The sequence below is a fragment of the Sphaeramia orbicularis genome, chromosome 9 (genome assembly GCF_902148855.1).
Source record: "Sphaeramia orbicularis chromosome 9, fSphaOr1.1, whole genome shotgun sequence".
Classification (NCBI taxonomy): domain Eukaryota; kingdom Metazoa; phylum Chordata; class Actinopteri; order Kurtiformes; family Apogonidae; genus Sphaeramia; species Sphaeramia orbicularis.
In genome coordinates, this window is record NC_043965.1 from 39,842,725 (window position 1) to 39,855,527 (window position 12,803).

The following is a 12,803-nucleotide window of genomic DNA, read 5'->3' on the forward strand; positions in this document are numbered from 1 at the left end:
GCCTCATGTGATCAATTACTAGCAATGAATTAAAGCTAAATGACGTGCTTTATCTTTTTTTTTAACACATTTTCAGAAACAGAAATTAAAGGGTATTGATATTCCAAATGTTCAACAGCATGAGGAAGTTGTGTATCAGAACACAATTAGGACCAAAACCACCTAGGAATCAGCACTATGTATTCACAGACTGTATCACCAACTGAATAAATTATAACAACAACAACAACAATAACACTGGGTTACAAAAAAATTCTTTTTGCAAGTTGTCTAGGTTTTTTCAACTGAATTAGGACCATTTTGCACCGCTTAATCCAAAAATGACATCTGTTTTTCTCAATCAGGTCAGGTTTTTTTGCTAATTTGATTTTGAAAAATTTGATCTTCTCAAAAAATTGATTACATTTTTGTGACTTTATCAGTTGATTTTTTATATAGTTCTCACCCAAAATAGGTTTTAAGAGAAAAAAAAAATCATTTTCTAACAGGATTCCTGTTAGGTACAATGGTGTATTCACCGCAGATGTAGCAGAATACGTCAGGCTTATTTTTGCAAGATCTTCTAGTCAAAGCCATTTCATTCACCTGTAATAATAAAAAAACCATTAATCATAAATTGGCAAAAGTAAAATCTTCAGAACTCGTTTATTGCGAGAAATATGAAAGAATTTTGTATCATATGATGTGAAAATGCCCATAAATGTAAGCAAAAATGTTAAAAAGCCAATATGTAGCATAGTTCAGAAAGTTGACCTGATTGAGCAAAATTAATGTGATTTTTGGATTCAGCACACCAAAATTATCCTAAATCAGCTCAAAAAACTTGAACAATAAATTTGTTGTTGACCACTGTAGTAGTAGTAATAATAATAATAATAATAATAATAATAATAATAATAATAATAATAATAATGATAATAATAATAATAATAATAATAATAATAATAATAAATTTATATAGCACCTTTAAAAATTAAGTTTACAAAGTGCTTTGACAGACAAAACAGAAGGGCACAACAGCAGGATACAAGATGCAAGCAAAGACACTAAAACAGAAAACAACACAATAAAAGAGATATGTACAGCAAACGCAAAAACATGACACTCCAAATAAATTGAGTGAATCGGAGTAAAGAGGGCAGGGATAACGTAACATGATGCTGTCAAATCAATGCAAAAATGGAGTGAGATAAAACAAACATCATGTATGAGAATATAAATTAATAACCAAACAGGACAAAATTAAAAAGGGACAAATATCACATAAAGGCAAGTCTATACAAATGTGTTTTAAGAAGTGATTTAAAAGATGTCACTGATTCCGCTAGCCTTATCTCCTCAGGCAGGTTGTTCCAAAGTCGAAGTCCAAAGCTCTCCGCCTGAGGATCTAAGGCTGCGTACTGGTTCATAATTAACCAGCATGTCAGCTATATAGCTAGGGGCCAGGCCTATTCAGGTTTTAAAAGTAATCAGTAAAATCTTAAAATCAATTCTAAAATACACAGGAAGCTAATGATTTTTTTTTTCCCCCCAACTTTATTGAAAACATGTGAGTATACATTACAAACATTTAAACAAACAAGATGTCAAAAGGGAAAAACCATTTAAACATATAAGTTTAAGAAAATAATGCATAGATTTAAAGACACGAAGTATAATATATAAATAATAGTATAAAAAAGTAAATAAATCAATACAAATAACAAATCTGACAAATGTAAATAAATAAGTGCAACAGAGAGTTCAGTCAGTATTAAATAATTGTTTATAAACAGCCAAGGTGTTAGAGCTTTTTTTTATTATAAATAAATTCTAAAGATTTAATATAATTTTCAAATTCCAATAGGAAGATTTTAAAATTTGGGTGTGTTTTAGTATATTTGTTTTTATGTATATGAAATTTTCCAAATAATATGAACAAATTTACAATAAATTCTAAATCATTAATATCATGTTTAAAATATATATTTTATTGTTACTTTTAGAAATTATATATTTTTCAATTTTGGACCAGAAATTAGAAGAATGTTCACATAAAAAGAATAAGTGTAGAGTAGTTTCAGATTCAGAATGACAAAAGTTACATATTTCTTCCACATCATAGAATCGAGACAAAATAGTGTTGGAGGGATATATGTTATTAAAATTTTGAGATGTAAAATTCTAATTTTGTTTGTAATACAGTATTTATACAGTAATGTCCATGCTTTTGACCATTCAATTTTAGAGAAAGTTGAATTCCAGGAAGCTAATGAAGTGAAGCCAGGATACGGGTGATGTCGTCTGTTAAAACCAAAGAGAAGCCTAGCTGCTGCGCTCTGGAGCAGTTTGAGGACAGGAGTGAAGTATAAAGCTCATTGTTTACACACATCTGTATTATGGTATCATCAAGTTTTCTTCTTCAAACTAAAACTCATAGCTACTTATTTTCAGTCAGCCAAAATAACACTGCTATTATCTCTGTGTGCTGCATTGGCTGTTGATATTATCGCTTTGTTTTTTAGATCTGTTTGCTAAGTTGCTGTTTGTTGATCCTTGGTTCAGACTAAACTGTGACAGTTCCAAAGATAATTACATCCCATAATGACTTATACCTTCATAAGCCTCATAATCAAACTCACTGTGCAGAAGAAACGCTGCCATTTCATCATCAAACTCCATTCTTTTCATTTAAAGCTGTGTCCAGTGGTGATTTAAAACACTCTAATGATAATTTAACACATAAAGACCCAGTGTTCCTTTGGTGGTAGGTCCCAGATACAATTTTTCCTCTAGATTTCACCTTTCTTAAATGATTTATCACCATTTGTCATAATACTATCATCTGTATTTGGTGTGTTTTCAATGAAAACCATGTATTTTCTTGTATTTAATTTACCGATCATGTAGATGTTCATAGATGCTTAGATTAAAGTTGAGGGTTATCATATCAGAAACAGAGAAAAGGGAAGAAAAAGTGACTTTTTCAGAAATATATCAATAACTAAACATAAAAATCAGTGTGTCCATCCACTGTCATTGATCCAACTCCATGGGTTTTACTGTTGAATCAATGTTGTAGACCAGGGGTGTCAAATGCATTTTAGTTCAGGGGCCATATTCAGCTAAATTTGATCTGAAGCGGGTCAGAAAAATAACATAATAACCTATAAATAATGACAACTCCAAATTTTTGTCTTTTAGTGTAAAAAAACCCCCATTAAATTATGAAAATGCTTACTTTTATAAACTATCCCAAAAACAAAACAATAAAAAAAAAAAACAAAAAAAAAAAAAAACTGAAATTTAAATTAAAAAACGTAGAAAATTTAGTGCAATTTTAACAATATTCTGCCTCAAGTTATCATTTCTCCATGTGCATTATGAATCAGATCTACAAAGACACTAAACACTGAGGAACAGGAAGAAAAACTTAAATTTGTGCTTAATTTTCTTTAGACATTTCAGGTTGTTCATATTTGTTCAGGTTATTCACATTTTATTGTTACAGGATAGTTTGTAAATGTAAATATTTTCATAATTTAATGTTATTTTTTGCATTAAAACAAAGAAAAAAAATGTAAGTTGTTAATTCTAGACTTTGTTTGGCTTAATTGAAGATTTTTTTTACTTAATTGAAGAATTTTTTTTTTTTTTTTTTTTTTTTTTTGGCTGAATTGAAGATTTTTTTTTTTTTTTTTACTTAATTGAAGATTTTTTTTATTTTTTTTTTTGCTTTACTCAAGATTTTTTGCTAAATTTGAGGGTTTTTTTGGCTTAATTGAAGTTTTTTTTTTTGGCTTAATTGAAGATTTTTTTTGGCTTAATTGAAGATTTTTTTTTTGACTTAATTAAAGATTTTTTTTTGGCTTAATTCAAGATTTTTTCCTTAATTCAAGCTAAAAATTTTTTTTGCTTTATTCAATTCAAGACTGTGGAATTTTTGCACTTGGCAAAAACATCCCAGGGACCGAATTGGACCCTTTGGCGGGCCACATTTGGCCCCTGGGCCGCATGTTTGACACCCCTGTTGTAGACGATGGCAGTGTTTCCACATTCACTATGGAGCCTCTGAACGTCTAAATATGTGATGACCATGAAAAGATGACAAACTGCATTTTACACCAATTCTGTCAACCTATTGATAGGTTTAGTGGTTCAGAAGTTATTAAATATTTTAGATCAGTAGATGGTTTTGGTCACCAGTTGCTGTTTGGGTCTTTATGGGTTAAGGTCAATGTTTGAAAGTAGAAATATTACATATAGCTCATTTAATGGACTAAAAATAGAAAATGTGTATATATACTGCTTGATTATTATTCCAAAATCCACAAATGTAACGGCATTTTAAAAAAATATTTCTGCTCAGAAAAGGTACATACATTTATCATTTATTTACAGATAGAGAACATAACTACAAGATACAAGTCAGCATTTAAAATATTAACATGATTAAATGTAAGATGCTCCCTTACATGTTAAAAATGTTTCTGTGAGGCCATAATTGATTTCTCCAGTTTCTTGAATTTTAGCTTTGCTGGCAATACTGGGCCCGTTTACATGACCATAAAAATGCGATAACTGGGAGTAATACGATATTCAGGTGTGACGCGTTTACATGCACTTCAGAAATGTGATGATCAAAAAACCCTGGCTTACATGTTTCAGTCCATTATTTGATTTATTTTGGAGTATGTATGTATGTTATGATGCAAGATGTACATTTCCTGTTATTTTCAAAACATCCAGTCTTGTCTCGGACATTCTAAAGGACAACGTTTGGAATGTTTTGCCATTGCTGTATTTCTTCCTGTCAACCAGATGGAGGAAGGAGGATTTTAAGAGTTTTCATTTGTTGTAGCATGAAATTTGTTTTATCTTTACTCCGGAAGTGAGTCTTTGCCAACTTTTTTTCTGCTATGTGCCACATTTGTTTACCTTTTTCCTTAGGCTCATGTTGTTGCTGTGTAACTTCTGTTCATAGATTTTTTTTTTTTTTTTTTTTTTTTTTACACATGTGCAGATGTAAAAGAAAAAAAGAAACAAGTGTTCAGAGAACGCAAACCTCCGCCAAGCACCCTAAATGGTGTGCATGTGTGGATCGACTATTTCTTTTTAAATTAAACAGCTTCAAGGTTGTTCCACACAGCAGAAAAAGTTGAAGCTTGGTACCAGTCATGTGTATGTCAAATTATATTCAATTCCAATCAATATTTGTTGAGTTATAATGAAAAATGTGTTGTAAATGGGATTTTCAATGTTAAATTGAAATGTCCACAGAGTCCACATTCCACAGTGGATGTGGACAATTTTGTGCCACATACAAGATATTGTTATAAGCTACGGGTGTATCAAATTGGAGGCTAATCGGAGTTGTTTAGAATTTTTTATGAATTTTCGAAAATTGCTCAATGATGAGAGATAGGAAAATTGTAGATTTTGTGACCTTGCTGTGACCTTGAACTTTAACCTACTTGGCCCCAAATTTAATGGGTTGGTCCCAGAGCCTAGGCCTATCTGTGGGTAAAATTTGGTAAAGATGGCTGTAATATTTTTCCCGTAAAGTTGCTAACAAACAAACATGCAAACAAACAAACACACAAAGCAAAGTGATCACAATACCTCCTGGCAGAGGTAATCAGATTAACCTGTATACATGCAGGAAGACATCAGAGTATTGAGGAGAAATCTAGATATGTTAATCTGAATTCTCATAATCAGATTACTGCTGTTATCAGATAAAGCCTATCAGATTATCCTGTTTACACACTTGAATAATCTGATAACTCCCGAAATTGGATAATGATCGGAGTATTGGTGTGAATGTAAACGGGGTCAATGATACCTGACAAAAATCTAACCTCTGCTTTAATTAGTGAAACCGAAAACAAAAGACCAGTTTTTATAATTCAAAGTATTCATATTGTTACTATGGATTTAATGAATAGGACTAAAAGGTAAACCAAGTCTTTTTTATGAGGTGTTTCTGATCGCAAAATAAAGAAACAGCACACTGAGCTTGGGATAACTGGCACGCTGACAGAGGGTTATTACCGGAGGAATATGCAGACGATGCACTCAGGCTTAAAGTATCCCCGAAGGTTAGAGCGATCCGATAACATGTGACGACAAAAAACATGGCAAGCAATCTAAAGGGCATCTTACTTTACGTTTAGCGGTCAGCTGCTCCTTGTAGCGGTCAGAGGAGTCTCCAGGGATCTCACTGGCCCACAGTGTCAGACCCACCACCAGATAAGCACAGCCCATCACCAGCAGAGGAAGGAAGTAGATGAGGATGGCCACACATACATAGTACCTGTAACAACACAACACAGACACATTCATATACTGCATCTGTCAAAAAGAACTTAACCTTTTCATGCATGAATTATGAGAACCTTAGCCAAGATATTTTTCCTGAGTGTTTTTATTCCTATTTAGGCATGAAAAAAACAATGCAATCAAACATTTTTTTTTTCTTTAGGAGTTACAAAAATGTCCTCTCAGCCGGACACCATGCATTTAATTTTTGAAGCAAAGAAACATGTATTTAAAACCTAATATCAGAAAGTAGTCGCTTTTCCATTGACCCTCAAATTGTGCAAATTTAACTTGCACATAAAAATTGACCTAATGGGAAAAAGACAATTTCGCCAAAAGTCTCATTTGTCGATTAAAAGTTTTGCAATGGCAAGAGGTGTTTTTTTTTGGGCGTAGTGCAAATGGTATATCACGCAAAACTACAATGGAAAGACCTTTTTTCACAACTAGAGTCAGGTCAATTAAAAAAACGGATGTTGACGGATGCTACAACATCTCGCAATAATAAATAAACAAATCATCCCATTTGTGATTTAACTGAAAATCTGACATTACACACTTCTGTTTTTTCGACATTTAGTAAATATCAGCAAAGTTTTGCGCAGACGTCCAATGGAAAAGCGACTACTGATATGGAAACTATGCAATAAAAACATTTTTAATGCTGCTAATCTGACGTTTTCTCACATTTTAACATACTCTAATACTAGTTATTATTGACTTCATGGAGATAATATGCAAAAAAAACCCTGTTAATTACAGTCTAATATCAATTAGCAATTGATTTACACTGAAACATGTTGGTGCAGATCAGGTTTATTAAGAACAGCAAAGTTACAGTAACAGTTTGAAATGCACTGTATGGGACGATGCATAAGTGTCCACTGTGTTGTCTGATATGCAACTAAGACAACAAAACACATGAACATACAATAGAACAACTGTAGAATAACTGTCCACTGTACTGACCACTATCATGAAAGGGTTAATTAAATTATACAAATGAAATGGAAGGGGAAAACTTCTACTACCCCCACAATCTCATATCATATCTTCTTACACAATCATTAAAAACTGGGTGCAGTCATGTGAAGTATGTACATGTACTCAAGTATCAACTACTGGACTTCCATTTAATTAGAACTATCACAGAATATCAATGTTCCAGCAGTTATATTCAAATCACATCTCAGTCCACTTCACTTAGTTTAAGTAAAGGCTTAGGACATATCTGATTCAACAAATTTAAATATTCCTCATACACACACTCTCCCACCCTTACACACACGTACACATACTCTTTTTCTTTTATTACCTCTGCCAGGAGGTATTGTGATCACTTTGCTTTGTGTGTTTGTTTGCGTGTTTGTTAGTTTGTTTGTTAGCAACTTTACGGGAAAAATATTACAACCATCTTTACCAAATTGTACCCACAGATAGGCTTATTCCCTGGGACCAACTCATTAAATTTTGGGCCAAGTAGACCAAAGTTCAAGATCACAGCAAGGTCACAAAATCTACAATTTTCCTATCTCTCATCATTGAGCAATTTTCGAAAATTCATAAAAAATTCAGAACAATTCCAATTAGCCTCCAATTTGATACAGCCGTAGCTTATAACAATATCTTGTATCTGGCACGAAACTGTCCACATCCACTGTGGAATGTGGACTCTGTGGACATTTCAATGTAACATTGAAAATTCCATTTATGACACATTTTTCATTATAACTCAACAAATACTGATTGGAATTTCATATAATTTGACAAACACATGACTGGTACCAAGCTTCAACTTTTTCTGCTGTATGGAACAACCTTGAAGGTGTTTAATTTAAAAAGAAATAGTCAATCCACACATGCACACTGTTCAGGGTGCTTGGCAGAGGTTTGTGTTCTCTGAACACTTGTTCTTTGTTTATATTTTTCTTGTACTTTGTATGTTATTGTTTTATTCCTATTGTCTTTCTTGATGCTAATGCTGTAATGAGGTGAGATTAATTTTATAAGCCCCACTGGGTTTTCTGATCTCACCTGCACAATTTGTTTCTTGGCTTGTCCTAATGTTTGATTTGTTGTTGTATGCAAAATTAAAAAAAAAAAAAAAAATGTTGTCAGTGATTTGTGATTTGTTCAACCGGCCAATGATGTTACCAGGTAATTAACATCATATAAGACAAGAAAATCATCTTGAGATTGGGCTCCACTGGTCAAGTAATACTGAATAGGGGTAGAAAATATCCTACAAATACTACTACAATACTAAAGAGAACAAACTAAAAATGTGAATAACCAATGTTAATCATTTTAATCAAACTGAAAAGGTAAAAGTACAAGAGATACAACCAATATAGTCAGTGTCCATGTTCTCAAAAAACCAGGTACTTTTAGCTGCAACTGGATCAGGGGCGCCACTACCAGTTATGGGCCCCATGAAAGCATAATCGTTGTGGACCCTACAGAAATTGACTATCTTATCAATCTGTTGGTCTGGGGTGGGGTGCCGTGGGGTGGGGGGTGAGGTATGTACATGCGGGTGTGGTCCATAATGAAAACGAAACTTAACATGCTTTCCCATCTTCTACATCTCTTCTACAGCGGCTCTTACACGGCATTTTCACAACTTCTATATCCACTCGACCCCCTCCACTGTTCTATGGGCCCCCACACAAATATGGGCCCAACGAATTTGTCATGTTTACCCCCCCATATCGGTGCCCCAGAACTGAATAGTCACATATGTATATAACATTACTAGCATGTTGACCCATGGGTTCTAGATGTGGTCATTTTTATGCTGGGGAGAGCTGATTTTTGGGAAAAGCTCTTCCACCTCCTGGACTTCGTCCTCAATACTAAGGGTGGGATGCAAAAACTGGGGGTGTTTTTGAAATCCACATTCCAACCCTGAGGAGCAACATCCTGGTCCCCCAGCACGGATATTTGTTGCGTATTCACACATGCTGTACCACATTTGTCCAGCAGTCACCACCAAAACGTAACACTACCCCATTGTTTTAAGTGTAGGCAACGTGATTGAGGGCATAGCAATGGGATTGTAAGGCGAAGGTGTAAGGTCATTCCAGAATTACTAATATCTCCCAAAATATTGGTCCCATCAACTTGCCGTTTTCACTAATCTCTTCCTTGACCAAAAATACAAAAGTATGCCAAACTGCAGCAGTCAGCTCTTTTCGGATTTTGTGTGATGCCTGAGACACACAAACACACACACACAAAAACAGAGTCCACTTCCCTTTTAAATATAAGATGCAGACATGCTTTACTTTCTACAGTCATCGGAGAGGCTGGTTTCATTTAATTAATAGTAATCAATTTTCCTGCAATCATCAACACAGGATGCAATGTTTTCCTGTAATATATTATTCCTTAATAAGCAGGTAGAGGGGAAACACATCTATAAATAAATAAATAAATAAATAAGAGGGTCCATGAGAAAGTCTGTTGTGAGAATATTTTCCATTTCTTTGATATTTTTCCAAAATGGTCTTAATTTAGTCCCAAAATATTTGGACATGGTCGTCCAGTACACCACAGTTCCTCCAACATTTGTTTGTGGGATTTATTCCAGTTAATAATTTTAATTATTGTTTTCTGGCTACATGAACTCAAAAATGCGTCATTGAAAAATACACACAATTTATTGCAAGAAGCAAACATTTTTCTTGAGCAAGAAAGTTCTTCAAAGGAATAATCTCAATGTTTAGTTTTTTCCCCCTCATAATGTTCGGAAATCAAAACTTCACTTGACTCAACAAATTTAATATATATCCCTACCCAGTATTTAACTGAGCTTTTAATTTGTGTTAGTTTTAAAATGAAAGTTTCACCACAAATGACACAATAAGCTCCAAAAATACACTCAATGGCCAGAAAAAGTCACACACGATATTTTATTGTACCATCTTTAGCTTTGATTAGCAGACACATTCACAGTGTTTACACAATTTCACAATAAATGTCACAACATTGATTTGAAAAGCACATTTAATTAGAGAAGAGGTTGGATATTTGTCAGATAACATGATATAGGGATTCCTACCATCAATACTGAAGATTAAAAAAACAGGAGAAATCAATTATCGCTCTACAAAATGTGTTTTTAACCTGTAATTGTTAATCTACATTTCGACCATTAATAATGATTGGTCAATACAGCTATCACTTCAATGTTGAAACGTTTATTTCTGTCCAGAGTTGCATTAATTTTTCTCCTCAATGTTGTATTGATGATGAGAATGGGTTTTCTACAGCGCATCCAAAAGGCCTGGACCTGTGGCAGCTGCTCCATAGAAGGTGAAGATGGTGACCCACTTCAAATTCCATGGAAAACCAGAACCTTCTTGTGTTAGCTTTCTGTTACCATCTCTTATGTTAATGAGTTGGTTTTGACCCATGTCTTAAATCAGCTGTAAAATACACTAATAACAATGATCTATCATCCAATTTGTTTCTCATCTCTTGGTTACCTTGTTAGGCTTCCTTATCCATGAAAATATTGATGTTAATATTTTTGGTGTGAGCCTCTGGTAAGGATGGGAATTGAGAACCGGTTCTTTTTGAGAACCGGTTCCCAGTAGCTTGATTCCTTGGAATCACTTGCCTGCCTGCTTAACGGTTCTGCTTATCGATTCCGGCTTCATTGTGCATGCGCGATGATGTCACACATACGCTGCATTGTTTTGGTCAGAACGTAGCCAACATGGCGTTGAGGCAGAAACGGTCTAAAAAGACGACACCAGGTCCACTGGAACACTGTCAAAGCTTCCATGTCTTCAAAAGGGTGGAATCCCTCCAATATCCTCAAACATTTGTCCACAGCATGTGAATCATTTATGGGAATGTCATGTATTTGATACGCTACTTAGCGGAGTCTTGTGAATGTAGCGGCAGAGGGAACGCCGGGCCGGTTCTGGTTCCGGTGTGGGCAACAAATGTCGTAAGTCCCCAAATACAAGTTTCTGAAGGTAAGAAGGGAAAGGAAATGAGGTGCGCAACAACGGGAGACAAGCCGAGCCGAGTCGAACCGGTTCCATGTAGTAGAAATGCAGCAATAGAGGAATTAGTAAAGCGTCTTTAGTTTCACTTTCACTGTATGCCCCCCCCACCCCCCGAACCGGGCCCGGCGTCATCTGTTATTATTATTTGTACATACTGTATATGTTATATTTTCTGTGCAGACATGGAAGTATAAAAGACAGCTAATGCAAACACACCTGTTTTTACTCTTTTATTCCTTCACCCAAAGAGAATCGATAAGAGAATCGATAAGGAATCTGATCGATAAGCAATATCGATAATGGAATCGGAATCGTTAAATTCTTAACGATTCCCATCCCTAGCCTCTGGGCCTTTTTTTGTCAGTATACCCCTGATGTGCACTCTGCAGTCACCACCTCTACACTGAACTGACCTCATGTGTGGACATGCCCATCTTTATTTGTTTAGTTTTTGTGCCAGTAAACTGGATAACAAGGCAAAATGAGAATCCCCAAAAGCTCACATTAGTGGTGTGTGATACTGCGTATTTTTGTATCAATCCGATACCAAGTAAATACAGGGCCAGTGTCGCCGATATTGATACCAATACAATACGTTTCAATAATCAAGGTGGATGCATCATCACATTGCTAAGTTTCAATTAATTTTTCATGACCTTTAAGTGTTTTGTGATGTTTCTTTTCTTATTAGTAAATTGTTAAAACCCAGAACAGAATCATGACAAAGTTTATAAGTAAATAGAAAATAACTTTATGATCAAAATAAGTCTTTTTTCAGAAACAATAGAACAGTAACAAAACAATTTTTCTCCATACCTCGTCATGTCTGGGATTTTTTTCTTAAAGTGGACAAAATGATCTTGAGAAAACAAATAATTTTTTTCAGGTAGTGTTCAGAAACTGCTATACAAAAATTAATTCAAAATTATCTGTACCTTATACTTTATACCTTTGCGCTGCTGAGTCACGTGACAGCACAACATCGAAACATAAGAGGGGGGAGGAGAAGGAAAGTGTACCTGCTCCGCACTAAGACAGAAGCGGCGAGTCTCTGGTGACCTGGCTGTCGCCTGTTTGACAAAACCACAGCAATACGTACAAGAGAAAAACTGAAACTCAAGTATCAATCTCACCACGCTAGTATCGATCTGATACCTATACCGACTTAGTATCAGTACTATCGATATTTGGATGGATCCACCCATCACTACCAAAAGCTCACATGATTGTTAGAGGAGCTGGCTGACAGTGTGTTGGCTGACTTATGATTTCAGTTTTGGCTCTAATTATTGCTTTAAATTCATATTTTTATAACTGGGTCGACACTGACCCTAACAACACAAAGGTCATAATTTTAGAGCATTTCATAATTTAGTGAAAAAGAAAAGTTTTATTCTTTTGTTGAAATAGAGGTTGATGACAAAGTCAAAAAGCACTGATGCAATACACAAATTTTATGTAGTTCATTTATGCTTTTAAAAC

The 12,803-nt window shown here is 34.5% G+C and overlaps 1 protein-coding gene across 1 annotated transcript in view; it reads right to left on the reverse strand.

Annotated features, from left to right (window-relative positions):
• The window catches only part of tacr1a (tachykinin receptor 1a), a 167,233-nt gene that overhangs the window by 24,990 nt on the left and 129,440 nt on the right, over positions 1-12,803 (reverse strand). Inside the window, exon 3 of the mRNA XM_030142516.1 lies at positions 6,145-6,295. Coding sequence (XP_029998376.1) covers positions 6,145-6,295 — 151 coding nt within the window. The remainder of the gene's footprint in view (positions 1-6,144; positions 6,296-12,803) is intronic.